The sequence below is a fragment of the Panthera tigris genome, chromosome E1, assembly GCF_018350195.1.
Source record: "Panthera tigris isolate Pti1 chromosome E1, P.tigris_Pti1_mat1.1, whole genome shotgun sequence".
Taxonomy (NCBI): domain Eukaryota; kingdom Metazoa; phylum Chordata; class Mammalia; order Carnivora; family Felidae; genus Panthera; species Panthera tigris.
In genome coordinates, this window is record NC_056673.1 from 55,527,110 (window position 1) to 55,545,448 (window position 18,339).

The following is an 18,339-nucleotide window of genomic DNA, read 5'->3' on the forward strand; positions in this document are numbered from 1 at the left end:
TTATCCACCCCCAAGACAGAAGCTGGGCCATGCGGCTGTTTGGGTCCAGGAGAAGAGTGACCCCTACTCAGTGGTCCAGTGGCAAATGGTGATCACATGCTAATGGCACAGGACCAGTCACATGATTCATGACTGAGCCACCCATGGGACCAGCCACGCCAGAAGTGGAAAATAATGTCGTCACACTGCCAGTTTCTGGGGCCTTCCTGGGAAGGGTACTGACTTCCAGGCTGCCTGATGGGCAACACCCCTCACAGTCGCCTTCAGCAGGTAGAGGTGCCTTAGTCGCCCAAGAGCTGCCCTACATTAGCTGGTTAACTAGTAGGTGCTGGGGGAGGAACGAGCTCACTAACACATGGCTCCACATATGAAATAAGTCACTCACCCCAATTCTTCACAGAAGGCCACCAGGGCATCAAAGGCCAAGACAGCAGCTTTATCAGATGCTTTGCTCCCTCTCTTTTCCTGGAGACAAGAAACGACCACTTAGCAAAAGTCTTACATAATTGACGTACCTTGCAGCCTAAAAGATGATGAGGGAGAAAAATATCAAATGACAGTAAAAAGGTCACTTACAACATGGTGTCCCCAAACTTGACCATGCATCAGAATCACCCAGGTAATTTTTTTTTTAAAACGTTTATTTATTTTTGAGAGAGACAAAGACAGAGCATGAGCAGGGGAGGGGCAGAGAGAGAGGGAGACGTAGAATCCAAAGCAGGCTCCAGGCTCTGAGCTGTTGGCACAGAGCCTGACGTGGGGCTCAAACCCATGAACCGTTAGATCATGACCTGAGCCGAACGAAGGTGGATGCTTAACCGACTGAGCCACCCAGGTGCCCCTCATGTAGGGCCCACACCCAGACCTAAATTGAACTTTCTGAAACTGGAGCTTTTGGGAGTTTATTTTCAAAAACCGCTCAGGTGGTTCTCATGCAAAGGGCCCAGAGACTGGCATTTGGAAACCACTGTGTAACATGATCTGAATTTTTTTAAAGATTTTATTTTTAAGTAATCTCTACACCCAAAGGGGCTCGAACTCACATCCCCAAGATCAACAGTCACATGCTCTACGGACCTAAGTCAGCCAGGCGCCCCAATACAATCCACTATTTATAATAGTAAATTTAGTAGTAAATACACACACAAGTGTGCGTACTTAGATTTGAAGGAACACACATCTATGTGTGTATGGAAGGATGAATACTACAGTGTTAGAAGTGATCTCTGGGCACCTGGTGGCTCAGTATGTTAAACATCCGACTTCAGCTCCGGTCATGATCTCACGGTTCGTGAGTTCAAGCCCCACGTCGGGCTCTATGCTGACAGCACAGAGCCTGGAGACGGCTTCGGATTCTGTGTCTCCCACTCTCTCTGCCCCTCCCCCATTCATGTGCGTGCACGTGCACTCTCTCTCTCTCAAAAATAAACATTAAAAAAATTAAAAAGAAGTGATCTCTTGTGTTGGGATTGTGCATCATTTGCCTTTTTGTACATGTCTATTTGTCAAAGATTCCTTTCAAAAAAAATGTGAAATTTTTTAAACTACAGGGAAAAAAAACCCAAAAAGTAAAGAAAATAAAACAGATACTGATATCTGAGATCTACTGACTCTCTGCTTCTGGAAGGTGGATCATCCCCACCTCCCAAATGCACACAAATACGTGTACTTCTTTCATTCTGCCAATCTGTTTATATCACAATTTCTTCTTAATTTTCCCTACAGTGAGGAAACTATGGCAACATTGGTCAGAGCTAAACCATTTACATTTTTACATTTTCCATGATCACATATCCTTTCTTGTACAACTTTGTTCCCTAAAATTAATAGCTGTTTCATTTTTTACTTAGATTTTAGTATATTACTACTTCACCCCCAAATGTTGTGCTATAATGAAAACTGCATGTCGACAGGGTCATAGATGGTAAGTTCCACTTTTATTTTTAGAAACTCCTCCCCTGGAGCCCTTTTGTCCCCCCTGATTCAACCCGAACTGCTGTCCTCTAGGTCTGGAGCACAACTGAGACTGCCCTTCAGTGTCGTTCCAGGACATTCCTCTTGACTCGCTGGGGGTCAGATCTCTATCTTTCCCTCTCCAATTACTGCCTCTGTGGTGGGGGACATCCTTCAGTAGCTTCTCCACAGGAAGGAGCTTCTTGAAATCTTGTGTCGGAAAATGTTTTTTTTCCCCCTTAATCATAAAGTCTAATTATGGTTCAGAAAAAATTGAGCAAATAACTTTTTCTGAAAACATATACTGACTGTGTGTAGACTGCAGTTATTTGGGAGAAGGGAGCTGGTAAGTTAAACCACCCTATTTTCTATTCTGAAAATCATATAAAGTCCCAATTCCCATCTGATTATAGAGATACGTGTGTCCAAAATGGCTGAGAATAAATACAACAAGAAAGATAAAAGCTGCAAAGCTAAGAGCATGTAACGGGCTCCAAGAGGAAGTCTCAGAAATACCCAAAGTGGCAACAAGGAACGTTTGGCTGGAACCTGAAGTTCTTTTCAGTCATCCTTGTCTCTGGCTCCGTGTTTAAGGATGGGCATGAACTCAGTGGAATCGGGATGTCCCTTCTTGTCCACAGGTGCTCCTCCGTGTAGCTACTCCACTTCCACACCTATAACCCAGCCTCCCAGCATTGTCTGCAGCCCTCAGGTAATTCCAGCTGGTGCCAGTCACTTCTTCATCAAAGCAAGCAAAAGCATTTCTTCTGGATCTGTGCCATTTAACTTTTCACCGAATACAGTCAGGAACGTGGTGAAATTTATGGGCCCTGGAACCTCATTCATCATGGCATCCAGATACTCATCAGTTGGATTCTTCCCCAGGGAGGCAAGCATAGCATGCAAATCTTCCTTGACAATGAAACCATCTCTGTTCTGATCAATCACGTTGAAGGCCTCTTTGAATTTCTGAGTCTGTGACTGATCAGACATGGCGAACATGTTGGATTTTGCACGCTGCGGATGCTTCTTGGTGGTCTTGGTGTTTGCCTTTCTGCTTGATATGGTGGCAGTTAAATCCCTGCACAGCCTTGAGAATCTGAGCACTTCCATAACACGCCCCCCCCCCCCCCGCCATTATCAACACCCTTCTATTCCCAGAGCTTCTAAAAACAAACACTTCCAGCCTCTGCTTAGCAAACCGGAAGTTGAAAATGTCTTTAACCTGCCTTCACACTAAACTGGCTGGCTGAGTAGGAAATTCTAGGTTGGAAACAGCTTATTTTCTAGGTTGGAAGACACTGCCTCATAGTTTCTCATTTCTGGAATTATGATGGAGAAAACTGGTGCTGTTCTGGCCCCCAGTCCTCCACATATCACCTCTCTGGGAGCTTTCTGATCTCTTTGACTCAAATGTCTTAATAATGAGTCTAGTGTGAGTTCTTATAACTCACTGTATAAGTTTTAAATAAATACCTTATACCCAATCACCTTACTAAATCTTTTCCTTGTCTAATTTGAATTTCAGATAAAAGGGACAAGTTAATCACACCCCCTTTGTTCATGGCAAAGTATCATTCTTGGTCCTTGCAAAGCCCCTTTATTCCCAATCCCTACTTGCATTCACCTTCCCTCCCCATTTATTCATTTATTTATCTATTCAAAAAACATTTATCATGCATTTACCATGTTCCCAGCACTGACCTGGGCATTACAGATACACAGGAAACTAAAGGTCCCTGCGCTCATGGAATTTACATTTCAACAGAGCAGATACAGAATAAGCAAATCTACAATGCCAAATCATAAACATGATTTACTTTAAGTGACTTTTTTTTTTTTTTTGCTTTTTAATAGTAGTTTCAACATTTTACTATTATTTATAATGGGGTTTGTTTTCACAAATTTTAAAAAAAATTTATTTAAATCTAACTTACTTGACACAGAGTGTAATAATGGTTTCAGGAGTAGAATTTAGTGATTCGTCACTAACATGTAACACACAGCGCTCATCCCAAGTGCCCTCCTTAATGCCCATCTTCTATTTAGCCCATCCCCCCACCCAGCACCTCTCCAGCAACCCTGTTTGTTTTCCGTATTTAAGATTCTCATGGCCTCCCTCTCTCTTTTTATCTTATTTTTTCTTTCCTTCCCCTATGTTCATCTGTTGTATTTCTTAAATTCCACGTGTGAGTGAAATCATATGGCATTTATCTTTCTCTGACTTATTTTGCTTAGCATAATACACTCTAGTTCCATCCACGTTGTTGTAAATGGCAAGATTTATTATTTTTGATTTCCGAGTAATATTCCACTGTATATAAATACCACATCTTCTGGGGCGCCTGGGTGGCTCAGTCGGTTAAGCGTCCGACTTCAGCTCAGGTCATGATCTCACAGTCCATGAGTTTGAGACCTGCGTCAGGCTCTGTCCTGTCAGTTCAGAGCCTGGGGCTTGCTTCGGATTCTGTGTCTCCTTCTCTCTCTGTCCCTCCCCCACTCAAGCTCTGTGTCTTTCTCTACCAAAAAATGAATAAACGTTAAGAAAATTTTTTTAAAATAAAAAATAAAAAATACATCTTTTTTATCCATTCATCAGTCAGTGGACATTTGGGCCACACTTTGGCTATTGTTGACTGTAAACATTGCTGCTGTAAACACTGGGGTGCATGGGAAACGTTGTTGTTTTTTTTAAAGCAAGATACGAGCTCTCCTGGGCCCTCAGCTATGTCTATGGCCCCATAGTGAGCATGTACTATAATTTCATCACTGCTTGTGGCTGGGTATTTAATTTGTTCCCCAGCTGCAGTCCTCATGACCAATGCTACCACACAGGCCCTTGAGCACATGAGCCTGTGCATTGCCACTTTTATTTCAGGTGATCTGATCCCAGAAACAGGGTATCTGGGGTCAAGGGTACCTGTATGTTAAAGAGTAATAATACTCCTAGAGTGCTTCCCCAAGACTGCAAACACTTCCTTTTTCTCCTGGCAAAGTGCAAGCCCTCTCCTGCACATGCCCCAAGCAACAAGTGTTAGAGCCCTTTCACAAGTGTGTCACTTTAATTTGCATTTACCTGATTATTATTGAATTTGAACATCTCTGGACGTGCCGTTTGGCTGAGCTTTTCTGGGAACTTGCTTTCATACACTTTGCTTCTTCCTGTTAGTTGGTGAAAGCTCTCCATTTATCCTCAACTTCAACCGCTGGTATGGGTTTTACAGTAACTAGTTTTCCAGATCTGTTTATCTACGGGCTTTGTTTATGGTATCTTTTGCCACATACATTCTTTTTCATGGGTCGAGGATTTACAGAAGTTCAAGAACTTCAATTAAAATACTTTTTTTTTAAGATAGATTTCTGAGTTTCTAATTTTCAGTACAAAACTATTTCAAGCCTAAGGTTACACACTGGAATAAAGTCTCTTGTAAAATATTGTTTATTTTTTACATGTAGGTCCTTAATCTGCCTTCTATATAAGGTGCCAAATGGAGCACTTTTATTTTACTCCAGAGGGATGTCAGCACCACCCACTAGACGATCCCTTTGTTTTCCATTAAACTGAACTATCGGCTTCATCAAATATTAAACTCTCACATGTTTTGGGACTCATTTCTTTCATCATTAACATTAATTTTTTTTTTTTTTTTTTTGAGAGTGCACAAGTGGGGAAGAGGGGCAGAGGGAGTGAGAGAGAGAATCTTAAGCAGGCTTCGCACTCAGCATGGAGCCCGATGCAGGGCTTGATCCCACAACCCTTAGATCATGACCTGAACTGAAGTCGAGTCGGATGCAGGGTACCTGGGTGGCTTAGTTGGCTGAGCATGTGGCGGCTGATTTCAGCTCAGGTATGATCGTGGGACTGAGCCCTGCATCAGGCTCCGCGCTGAGCATGGAGCTTCCTTAAGACTATCTCTCCCTCTGCTCCTCTCCCCTGCTGGCTTGCTCTCTCTACAGAAAGGAAGGAAGGAAGGAAAACTGTGTCAAACATAAAAGTAATTTTTTTTTAAGTTTATTTATTTGAGAGACAGAGCATGTGAGTGGGGGAGGGGTAAAGAGAGAGAGAGAGAGAGAATCCCAAGCAAGCTCTGAACTGTCAGCACATGGGGTTCAAACCCACAAACCGTGAGATCACGACCTGAGCTGCAATCAAGACTCAGACGCTTAACCAACTGAGCCACCCAGGCGCCCCATTCTGGGACTTATGTCTAATTCTCTTGTCTGTGCTACCGCTTTAGTCTACTACGTGGATTTGGTTATAGCCGCATCCCAGCATGTTCTGACACTGGGTTAAGCTCGTCGCCTTCACCATTCTTGCTCTTAAGACTTTTCCTGGCTGTTCTTGGGCTCTTATTCTTTCATACGAATTCTAAGATTCTACTTCCCAACAGAAGTCTTTTGGGATTTCAACTGGAACTTCATTTATATTAACTGTGAGGAGAACTGACAGTTTTATACTTCTCACTCACTTTTGGTACCTGCTCAGAGCTTGTTTTCTTTCAATGAGATACCAGTTTTCTTCAAATCAGTAGTCCTCCTCCCTGGCTATACATCAAAAGCACATGAGAAGCTTTAAAAAAAAAAAAAAATGTCTCTTGTTAACGGCCTGTAACATTTACTTCTAGGTATTTTATAAGTTTCATTTTTGCAAACTAAATATTTTTTCATTTCCACTCCTAGGTATTCATGGTAATGTGGAGAAAAGCTAGGCTTTTTAAAGTATTTCCCTTTCATTCAGCCACTTTGCCAGGTTTCCTTATGAATTCTAATAGATTTCCAGTAGAGTCTGGGGTTTTCTAGACAGACATCTGTTGATATTTCTACCTGCTGGTATCTTGTCTTTTGTTCCCCTTGTCCCTGTGGGTTTATATATATTTTTGTCCTCTTACTGTCATTTGGTAGACATCAGACAGAAGTACTTGGGTCCCACCGTTCTTATGAGGAAAGTCTACATGTAGCCATTTGTAGCCTCACAAATTATGCTTTGGGTGACTTTATCCATGTTGATTAATGCAGATTTACTGTGTCATTTTCAACTGCTCTAGCCTATTCCACTGTGTGACTAAGCCTATTTATCCCATACCCTAAGGAGGAAGAAAGAGTTCATTATGCGGGAGTTGCAGCAAACATCCCTGTATGGCCTCGTACACGTACATCCTTGTACACATGACAACTTGTCTACCTAGAAGTGGAATTACTGACTCACAGAGCACCAGTACCCTCTCGCTATAGGTATCACCTCGTCTCTCTTCAAAGCAGTCATACCAGTTCATCTTCCTGACATCATGCGTTCCCCTTTCCCCACATCCTGGCCCGCAGTGATTATACAGATGCTGTACATTTTTGCCAGTGTGACAGGCATAAAGCGACAGCTCATCTCCTTCGCACTTCTCTGATTCCTAAGGGAGGTTGAGCGAGTCTTTATACCTTTGTTAGATACCCTGGTTTCCTCTTTTTTGTGAAATTCACATTTTTTGCTCTGCAGTTGTCTGCCTTTTACAGATTTACCTGTAGGACTTCTCTGTGTATTCAGTCAATTATGTATATTGCAAATCTCTTCCCCGACAATGGATCATTTTTTTCACTTTGTTAGTGGTGTTTCTCGTTATATGGAAATTTTTTGTTTGAATTGAGTCAAACAGATCACATCTTCCTTCATAGTCTCCACTTATAAAATCTTGACATGCTCTTCCCTTTGTCAAAGAAACAAAGATATTTTCCCCCAATTTTACAGCTTTTTTTTGAATTCTTTAATCCACCCATAACTTATATGTGTATGGTAGAGGAAATAAGTATCTGATCTTATCTTTTTCCAGCACCAGTCATTCAACAGTTCATCCTTCTCCTGTTGATTTATAATGCCACCTCTCATACATCAAGCTCACTTATGTACTTGGATCTATTTCTAGGCTCTGTGCAAAACATGTACAACCCGTAAAACAAAACAAAACAACTGAGAACAAAAACAAAGAACTTTCAACAATATGGGAAAATGCTTGTGTAACGATGCTAATTAAAGCAGGATTGATCTTGACTATGCAAAATAACGGGCACACAAAAGACTGCGCATATAAATGGAAAGGTCTAACCCAGCTGTTGCAAGCTGTCTATTCACCAGTATACCATTCCCTCCCCGCCCCCCCCCCCCCCCCCCCCCGCTATACCTTCTAACCCCAGGAGCACCCCTGTAGCTTACACAAGCTCTACCTGGGTTCAAAAATAAGCTACATGAAACTGGAGAGCGGGGGGTTTGGATGAAAAGGGTCCAGGCTGCCCAGGACCTACCTGGAGTTTTGCGACTTCCTTTCTGATCAGAAAACTGACTTGGTCCCTGTCATTCCTGGAGTAATAGAGACGGCAGCAGGAAGGCTTCCCGTCCCTGCCAGCCCGGCCGGACTCTTGGTAGTACCCAGCCATAGACTTGGCAATATTCCAGTGGGCAACAAACCTGTAGGATCCAAAGGGATGAGCGGCATGAGCTGTGGCAGAAGAGACGAGGGGAAGAGGTCTCCACAGTGACCAGGAGCAGGGAGGCTAGCAGCTTCCAAGTAAATGTGGCCAAGACCCCTGCACCCCATCAGCAGGCCTCCCGGCCGTGGAACGGCTCAGGTTAGAGGCCACAGCAGAGTTAAGGGGGGCAATTCCAGCACATGAGAAACCAAAAACACTCACAGAGGCCCAGAGGCAAAAGCACTGGGCTTAAAGCCACAAGAGTAGGCCACTAATGAACTGCCCAACCTCGAGTAATCCTTTAACCTCTTTGAAGAGAGAAAGGGATAACATTATTAAACACCTACTATGAGCCAGTTTATCTATTTGTCTCGTTTAATTTTACAGTTACTATAAGGTGAGGTAACCCTGTTTTATAGACAATGAACTTGAGATTCAGGAAAATGTATACAAATTGAAATAGCAGGGGGACAGCAGGGGTTAAGATTTGGGCCTACGGGTGTCTGACTTCAAAGTTGGCCCCCAACAAGCCACCGCAGCCCCAGGGTCCAAACTCAGATTCCAAAGCCTGTGTTCTCTCAAATGTAAGCACACAGACTCATTCCTCCACTGACCAACTCAGAGTCCCTGTGAGTCTTAATGAGATCATGTATGCCCAAGTGCTCTGTACATCATACAAAGCATTATTGTTGGTGTTAATGAGAGCAGACGGCTTTAGGCTGTAGCGCAAAATGTCTCTGGAAGATGGGGGGGGCTAGAGATAAAGACTTCCCAAGAGTTGCCAGGGTGGTACTAGAAGGCTGGGTGGGGTGAGCCCCACCCATCTCTTCTAGACGGTCAAAAAGCAGTAACAAGGAAGGCTGGGAATAAGACACTGACTTTGATATCCCACAGGGAGCAGCTTAAGACAGTTCATTCCACCCCCTCACAGGGACCATGTGCCAGATGCACATGCTGAGTTACGGATGGGCCTGATGGCCTGTGTGCTGCCCTCTCCTGAGGGATGACAGAACCCTGCGATGCAGTCACCTGGGAGTAGGCTGCACAGCACCTGTCACCATGTGAGCTGTGCACCAGGCACTCTCTCCTGGGGCCCTAGAAGGAGCCTATGGACTTGCTCCTTGAGGCACAGCACCAGGCAACCCACCAGAGCCAGGGCCTTGACTGGGAAAGAAAGGCAAGAACCATCACTCACCTGACATTGGCTTTATCCACTCCCATTCCAAAACTAATGGTTGCAACAATGACAGGAACCTTCTCCTCCATCCAGTCGTTCTGCACCAATGTTCTCTCAGAAGGCTTCAGCCCTGTAAATGAGGGCAAGGTGTCAGAGGGAACCCACACCTTCCTTGGGATCTACCTTGGGCTTGACCCTGCCCTGGGTGCTGCACACACACCTTCAGTCCATCACTTACCAGCTGTGTGGCACACAGCGCTCAGTAAGTGTTAAGCCAAGATTCAAACCTCAGTCCACTGGCCTTTAAAACCTGTGCTCTCTCTACAACACCAATACCTAGACTTAGAAAAACTCATCACTTGCTGCTGGGAGGGCTCAGGGTGAGAAAAGGACTTCAGGAGTCACAGTCCTCATTTTAGATCTTATTTGTGTCTAGACTCCTTTTTGTGGACGTAAGTGAATTGCTTTAGCTCTGTCTGGGTATTTGGAAAAAGATGACGGACCATCTGATTATCCAGGATCTTTAAAGAACAAGAGACCCACTGAGGGGCCTCTGAGAGGGAAGAGGAGCACACGGCCCAGGCGCCCCTTACCTGCGTGGTATGCCTTGGCATTCACGCCCCTGTAACCGAGTTCCGTTGCCAGCTGCTCGCAAGCCTCTCTGGTCCTGCAGTAGACAATGCCGCAGCCAGAGAGTGACTGGGTGAGGAGACATGGGAAGACAGTGAGCATTGAGAAGAAAGAACAATCTGCCCATTATATTGTGGGCTGCTTTAAAAGAAGCTTTTGCTCTGGAGTGCCTGGGTGACTCAGTTGGTTAAGCATCTGACTCTTGATTTCAGCTCAGGTCATGATCTCACAGTTCGTGAGTTCGAGCCCCTCAGAGCCTGCTTCACAGAGACTGCCTGGGATTCTCTTTCTCCCCCCCCCTCTCTCTGTCCTTCCCCTTCTCTCTCTCTCTCTCAAAAATAAATAAACATTAAAAAAAGAAGAAGAAGAAGGTTTCCCTCCTTCTCATGTCAGTCTCACAGGCTCCTCTGAGGCAGGCCACCAGCAGGGCTCTGCCACTTTGTAATCAAGCAGCTCAAAACCATAACCCGTCTAACTCCTCTGCTTCTTGTCCTGAAGCCTTGGATAGGTCTGCAAAGGCCTCACTCAGGGTTGGCTGCTCACCTCCCACAGGAGAATGTCAGGACAAGGGGACTCCATTAAGAGGAATAATGCCAGGAAACCGAAGGAACAACTCTCAGAGTGCAAGTTTTAAGAGGCGGCAGCTAGTTCTGGCTAAAGCAGCGAGAAAAAGCAAAGGTCCTAGAAAACCAACATCCACCTCTACACTGCAAGATACCAGCTCGCTGCTCTCGAGGCATCTTGGCCCCCCTCTCGCCCCCGCCCCCCCCGCCCTCAGGGCCCTCACCCCTTTAGCAGTCTTCTGTCCAAGAGCCTTAAGACAGAAGTCCTTCAGGTTTCCATAGGGATCAGAAAGCAGTTCTTTGAACTGCACATCATAGAAGAGGTTGGCCCGAAAGCAGGGAGTCTTGAAAGTGGCAACTGGTTGCTTCAGGTGCAGGGCAGCAAACACATCCTCTTGGACCTGCGGGGTGGCTGTGGCAGTCAGAGCCACACACGGGGCATGTGCCAGGCGGGAACGGAGGGTACCCAGACGCAAGTAGTCAGGACGGAAGTCATGCCCCCACTGGGAAACGCAATGAGCTTCATCCACCACCAGGTAGGAGAGCAGGTGGCGGGACAGCAGTGAGTTCAGGGTAGGCTGGAAGGAGGCCGAAGCCGCCATCTCCGGTGTGATGTACAGAAGTTTGGTCTGTGGCTTTTCTTGCTCCAGGTCCGAGAGCAGCTCCTTCTTTTCCTGTGCTGAGAGCTTTGAGTTCAGAGAACTCACTCGTACCTTCAGGGCCAGCAAGTGGTCCACCTGGTCCTGAGGGTAGAAGGGAAACAGGCCACAGAGCGGAGGACACAGTGGTAAATGTCATCTTGACTCGCTGGGCATCTCCCAGCCATAAATGCCCTCCCCCCAACCTCCAAGGTCTTCTCTCTGCATACAAAAAGTTCAGAGGGTGAAGTGGGTGACAGCACAGGCTCTGGAGACAGACAGACCTGGCTCACTTAATCGCCACATGCTCTTTGACTGGCTCTTAGCCTCTGAGACTCAGTTCTCTCTCTCTCTCGCTCCCCATCCCTCCCTCTTGTAAAACTGGTAACTATCTAATAGGATAGTTGTTAGCATTAAGTGAAATTTTACACTGCAGAGGTGAAGTGAATGCACCTAAGGCACTTAGCACAAAGCCTGAGACCTCGTGAAACTCACACTCAGGAAGCACTGTTATTCCGTTTCTCTTCATGGTGGATGACTCTTAACCACATAGCCACACTTCCTCATTTCTGATTCTATCAGCCCATCTGCAAGCCTTAAATATAGCCAGAGGGGCAGAGCAGATGCTGACAACATCCCAATCAGTTTATATCATTTTAGCTCTCTGCCCGTCTGCATCTTCTATCCTGTCAAGAGTGCCCATGTGTGGACATGACACAGTGTCTATGTGTATACAGATAACATCTCCACACTCCTCTGGGTGAAAGGTAACAAAGGAGAGACTCTGGGCCATCAAAATACAGAAAACTCATTCATAACCTGCCAGAGTGATATGCACTAGTGGCGATGATGACACATTTGGACAATTCAGAAACCCGATATAGAAAGGGAAATAGGCAAATCAAAGGAAATAAAAGGCCAAAGACCAAACAAATGAGACATGACATTCCCAGCTGGAAAACAAAACAAAACAAAAACCAAAGCCAAACAAACAAAAAGGCCCACCTTCCCCTAAACTTTTTGGGTTACTATCTTCATCCCCCTAAGGCTCACCTGAATCAAAGCAATGAGTGGAGAGATTACAATGGTGATGCCTTTGGCCAACACAGCAGGAAGCTGATAGCAGAGGGATTTTCCTGCCCCTGTGGGCATGCACACAAACACATCCTTGTCACCTGAAAAAATACAAGATAATGATATCTAAATGCTTCCTGCCTTTTATCTTTTTCCTTGTCAAGGCTGCTGAAAACTAAATGAGACTGTAGGGAAAGCACCTAGCAGAGTGGCACATGTAAAGGTAATAATGCTAATTTCCTTCCCATTCTTCTCGTGCTAAGGGCAGAGATCCAGAGAGATTTGGAAATGGGCACAAACCATTTCTAGTAATGGCAATGACAACCATAAGGGTGAAAAGTCTGAGTCTGTTGGGATATGGATGATTGAATTAAACAGCCATGAAAGTTGAATACTTCTAGATGGAGTGGGTATACCTGTGGAGACATGGAAGCCACATCACTTAGAAGACTTTTGCATAGGGACGCCTGGGTGGCTCAGTCAGTTAAGCGTCCAACTTTGGCTCAGGTCACAGTTTGTGGGTTCGAGCCCCGCATCGGGCTCTGTACTGACAGCTCAGAGCCTGGAACCTGCTTCAGATTCTGTGTCTCCCTCTTTCTCTGCCCCTCCCCCACTGGCTCTCTCTCTCTCTCTCAAAAATAAATAAAACATTTTTAAAAATTAAAAAAAGACTTGTTTATAAACGTTACAATGTAATTAATGTTACATTGTTACTACCTTCTTGATAACCTCCATTGTCAATATGTATCAGATTTATAATATTATTACTCCTTCCTTCCCTATTTGGGACGGAGACCACTCAATCTTCAACAAAGGGCTTAGAAGGTCAAAGACTGGATTAGGCCATTCCTGCCACTCCCACTACTGCCTACACACAAACGAACATGAACTGAAATCTATGAACTGCTTTCAAAGACAATCTGCAGCTCTAGCTATGAAATGTAAGAACCAGAACAGCTGGGTGATTCTACCAATAAAACCGCAAGTTTTAAGTGACAAATCTACAAGATTTCCAGCAATAATTATGGACCAAGAGTGGGGAGGTAGGAAGGGTCAGAAAGAGTGTTGGTACCCTCCATGGCAATGCTACAGTATAGCCAGCACAAATGTAAACACAGGTAGTTTTAACAATGTTACCTTTCACTACAGCCATGGTCGCACTCTTCTGTAATGGTGTCTTAAAAGAGTCAAACCCAAAGACCTTCTTCAACGTGCTCCGGACTCGACGTTCAGGGTCAAAAGAAGGGTGGGTGCTCATCTTAGCGACAGACAGTGGCCAAAAGTTAAGGCATATGGTTGCGATGAAAACCCCCTGTTCTGCTTTTAAAATACTGCTTATTTTTCTCTAAGTAAAATTTGCTTTATTACTCTCAAGCAGTATATTATTTCCAAGTAACATAGCTCCAGGTGAACACCCTCAAGCAACATATTCCTGGGCAATTAACATGTCCACTTCTATGCTGAGGAAAATAAAAAACATTGAACTATGCCATGCCGCGGTATGGCACGGAGCTAGAAATCAGATCACGAGAAGAAACACAAATGTCTTTGGAATCCTTTGGAGAAGATGGAATTGTTTTTCTAAGATCCACCTTCTGCTCCTTTTATAAGTGCTGCTATCACGGCCACTCTACCCCGACCCCTTCTTCCCACCTCCTGGAGGAGAGCTCATCGCTTTTCTTCCTCTAAACCCCCGTTAGCTCTTTTCTCCCTTCCCCAGCCGAACCCTCCCTCTCTTCACCCCAAGATATCAGAGCTGGCGGTGGGCCACCCCGGAGCGAAGGACTCTTGCCGGGCCGCTGTTGCCCGCTGGTCGGGAACTACTCGAAGACCCCCATATACCACCCCAAACTCTGAGAAGCCAAAAGGCTGGGGATTCAGTGTCAGCTAAAACCCACACAACCTTACATCCGTCGCGCAGTGATGATGTCACGGCAGCCTGGCGGGAGGGGCGGGGCCAGGCCCAGAAACGGCCGTTTTGATTGGTTTCTGGTCAGGAACCGGCGCGGGTTCTCCTGGGATAGGAAAAAGTCGCCTTTCCGCACGGAAGTCGGCTTCTTTGAGTCATAAGACTGAGGCGCGCCGGGAGTAAGATGGCGGGGAAGAAGAATGTTCTGTCGTCTCTGGCAGTTTACGCGGAAGATTCAGAGCCCGAGTCCGACGGCGAGGCTGGCGTCGAAACAGCGGGCAGCGCGGCTGGTGAGGCCTGAGTAGGGAGCTGGAAGGGGAGAATCAGGTGTCTTGCTCGGAAAGCTGCTCACCTAGCAGGGCGGGAGGGAAAGAGATGGTCATTGTGCCCCAGGTATCGGGCCCCGGAGCCCCGAAGCGCGATCGAGACCCTGGTTGGGACAGCGTGGACGCCCTGGAGTAAGAATGGACCATCTCCTTCCGTTGATTCGGTTATTCTGCCGTAACTTAATGAAAGTCTTCTCCATGCCGGGCATCGTGTTGGGCATAGGGACGGGCGAAAGATGGAGAGGATCCAAAGCTACGGATCCACCACCTGTTCCTTCTGGGCTCGTTGTGTAATGGGGGGAGCGATGCTTTGGGGGGAGGAGGTCTTTGGGTTTGACTCTTTTAAGACACCATTACAGGAGAGTGCGACCATGGCTGTAGTGAAAGGTAACATTGCTAAAACTACCTGTGTTTACATTTGTGCTGGCTATACTGTAGCATTGCCACGGAGGGTTATAAACTTGTTAAGTTTATAACTTTGCATTAGGAATGTGCCCTAGACTCATATTGGAGCTTTTAAAAATCTGGTCTCGCTGGCGAGAGTAATTTGTAGATTTGGGGTAGAATCTGGGCATTTTGTAGCTTTTTAATACTCTTCAGTGATTCCAGTACTTTGTAGGCTGTTGAAGCCCATCAGTGATTTTGTTGCCCTACTCAGGTTGAGAATCACAACGTTAGGAAATGGGAACAGATTTCTTTGGCATCATAGAAAGGGCAGCAAGCTACCTAACATATCTAGGACTTCCTTTCCTCATCTGGAGGTTAGCTACTCTCGGTTTTGCATGCCCTCTTCCTTCCAGTCAAGAGGTTCTCTGGTGGTTTCCCAGTAATTGTAGCATTTTGTATTTTTCTTGTTGTTGCTTGTTTTGGTTTAAACATAGAAGACTTTGCTTCTCAAGTAGGTATGATTGGGAACCCCTCTCAGTGCCCCCAGTTAAAATTCCTGTTCCTAAAGAAGAACACAAAAATGACGGCAACAGAGTCTTTATCTTGTATAAGAAGACAAGTTCTGGTGCCTCGGATACAAGGTAGAGATACACATATCAAAAGAGGTTTTCCAGGGGCGCCTGGGTGGCTCAGTCGGTTAAGCGCCCGACTTCGACTCAGGTCATGATCTCATGGTACGTGGGTTCGAGCCCCGCGTCGGGCTCTGTGCTGACAGCTCAGAGCCTGGAGCCTGCTTCGGATTCTGTGTCTCCCTCTCTCTGCCCCTCCCCTGCTCATGCTCTGTCTCTTTGTCTCAAAAATAAATAAAAACATTAAAAAAATTTTTTTTTAATTAAAAAAAAAAAAAAGGTTTTCCAGGCCCCTGAGTGGCTCAGTCGGTTAAGCATCTACTCTTGATTTCAGCTCAGGTCATGATATCAGGGTCATAAGCTCGAGCCCTGTGTAAGCTTAAGATTCTCTCTCCTTCTGCCCCTCCCTTGCTGTCTCTCACCCTAAAGAAAAAATAAATTAAAAAAAATTAAGATAAAGAGGTTTTTAAACAATGTACAGTAATAGTTCAGAGAAGAGAAGCCTTCAGTTGGCATACGAGGTGGATTAGAAGCATGAGAGAAAGGCGGTGCCTGGGTGGCTCAGTTGGTTAAGGATCCAACTCTTGGTTTCAGTTCAGGTCACGATCTCATGGTTCATGAGCTTGAGCCCTGCATCAGGCTCTGCGCTGACAGCACAAAGCCTGCCTGGGGTTCTCTCCCTCTGCTCCTCCTCCACCCTGACTCTCAAAATAAATAAACTTAAAAAAAGAAAAGCATGAGAGAAAGGATTTAGTAGTTGGTTTTCTTCCATGTTCTTTTAATGACTTTATCTATTGTGCTCTTTCCGAAGGCAGTTTCTGGGCCTATTCACGGGAGATTTAGGCTCCCCTTTGATCTTCAGAGATAGTTCTGGCCATTCAAACCACTGAAAGGTTGTCTTTCATTTTTGTATGCATTTATTCATTTTTCTTTTTCCCTCTTTCAGAGGAAAAAGGTGGATTAGTATCTGAGGCCTATGGAGAGGATGACTTTTCTCGCCTTGGAGGTGATGAAGATGGTTATGAAGAAGAGGAGGATGAGAATAGCAAACAGTCGGTAAGTCAGTCTCTTCCCAAATCCAGAGTTGTTCAAAGCACCATTTCATTTGTCAGAAACTTTCTGAACTGTACCGACAGTGTTCCATTCCATGGCCAACGTCATTTCCCCCTCTTCTCCTCCTCCCCCCCTTTTTTTGTTGGTATCAGTTGAAAACTGAAAACGAAATTTGTTTTCATCTGGACCATTTTGTATTAACTTTTGAATTGAAATTGGGGGGAAAAGACAGTGGACTATTCTGTTTAACCCAGATATCAAAGAATGTTTCATGTTCATTTTCTTTGCTAAGATAATTTATTCCATTTGTGACAACACATTCCTCCTAACTGATTTGTTATTTATATCTGCAAAAACCTCTGTGTTATTTTTAATCTTGGTTTAAATCTTTCAGCTTATTAAAAAGATTAGGAAGGAAAACTGTTTAGCTTTTTATTTTTGGTTTGATCCTTCTGAACTTTTTTCTTGACATCTTACTTGGCACTTTTTATCAGAGTGCCTTTGGTTCTTGAGCACAAATCTTGCCTGACGTTTAATATGTGCTGGCAACAAAGAAAACTGTCTTAATTAATGGGAAAGCCTGTCGATATACTATCACCTGAACCTCATGAGCCAGAATTTAAAAGTAGAGAGAAAACAAGGGTTCAAGCGGGGGCTTAGCACAAAGATATACTAAGTGAAATCTGGATATAGAGTCTGGCTCTTTAGCAACACCGTTAATTGAAACAGTGTACTTTATTATTTGTTTGAAAGCTTTCTTATGCATTGATATGTAATTGTTAGCGTTAAAATGCTTTCTAATGAAACAAAAATGCGTTTTGTATTTGATGCTCTTTTGGAAGATATTTTCGTGCCCTTAGCCCCACCATTAATGCTGATGATTCAGAATTGACTAAAATTGTTTAGAAAAGCTTTGCAAATTGTTTTCTTTTCCTGACTTTCTTACATGCACACATACTGGCTTAACACCATAACTGTTTTCTTCAATAATTTTGCATGATGTGTTTCTGAAGTGTTGTTCCACATTGGCTTTGCTTAGAATTTTCATCATATTTACACTTTATTTCATATTCTAGTAAAGTCCTCTCATCAAATTCCAATATAGACGTTCTAAAATGTGATTGTCTTTGGCTGAGCTACTTCTCTGATTATTTGGTGTGACTGATTTCATTTTAAGGAAATCATGGAGATTGCATTTAAACCCTTGGACTCACTGGCACCTGACAGGACAATTCAGTCTCAAACTCATCAGTATAATCTGTTCGAGTCTCGCGGGTGATGTTTATGTTAACATCTGGGGCGCTATTTATGCTTGGGTTAAGGTGTAGCTCGATTGAAAAAAGCAATTTCAAATGAAACTTAATTTTTTTTCCTGGGTGTTAACTTAAAAGGCTTTTGTGCATTGGGGTGTTCTGGGAGCAGATGTGGATATAGCCACCTAATAGGGTAGCTGATCGTTGACCTTCACTGGCATTCAGTGGAATGGTGGGCTAGCTTGTGTGAGGCCAGTGCACGCTTTGGAGAATGCCTTGTTCACATGGTGCTTTGTG

At 44.6% G+C, this 18,339-nt stretch overlaps 2 protein-coding genes and 1 pseudogene across 4 annotated transcripts in view; 1 reads left to right on the forward strand and 2 right to left on the reverse strand.

The window, feature by feature from the left end:
• RECQL5 (RecQ like helicase 5) overlaps positions 1-14,392 on the reverse strand; it is a 35,276-nt gene extending 20,884 nt beyond the window's left edge. The window contains exons 1-8 of the mRNA XM_007091256.2: positions 14,237-14,392; positions 13,623-13,757; positions 12,465-12,586; positions 10,998-11,516; positions 10,174-10,279; positions 9,599-9,710; positions 8,239-8,401; positions 386-465 (exon numbers count right to left, since the gene is read on the reverse strand). Of these exons, the coding sequence (XP_007091318.1) occupies positions 386-465; positions 8,239-8,401; positions 9,599-9,710; positions 10,174-10,279; positions 10,998-11,516; positions 12,465-12,586; positions 13,623-13,743 (1,223 nt within the window). The 5' untranslated portion in view covers positions 13,744-13,757; positions 14,237-14,392. The remainder of the gene's footprint in view (positions 1-385; positions 466-8,238; positions 8,402-9,598; positions 9,711-10,173; positions 10,280-10,997; positions 11,517-12,464; positions 12,587-13,622; positions 13,758-14,236) is intronic.
• LOC122233477 lies at positions 1,935-3,788 on the reverse strand (annotated as a pseudogene).
• Positions 14,393-14,542: 150 nt separating the features above from the next.
• Positions 14,543-18,339, forward strand: part of LOC102948573 (SAP30 binding protein) — a 37,157-nt gene continuing 33,360 nt past the window's right edge. For all 3 annotated transcript variants that reach the window (XM_042965794.1, XM_007091264.3, XM_015541643.2), the window contains exons 1-2: positions 14,543-14,684; positions 16,683-16,792. In XM_042965794.1, coding sequence (XP_042821728.1) covers positions 14,579-14,684; positions 16,683-16,792 — 216 coding nt within the window. In that variant the 5' untranslated portion in view covers positions 14,543-14,578. The remainder of the gene's footprint in view (positions 14,685-16,682; positions 16,793-18,339) is intronic.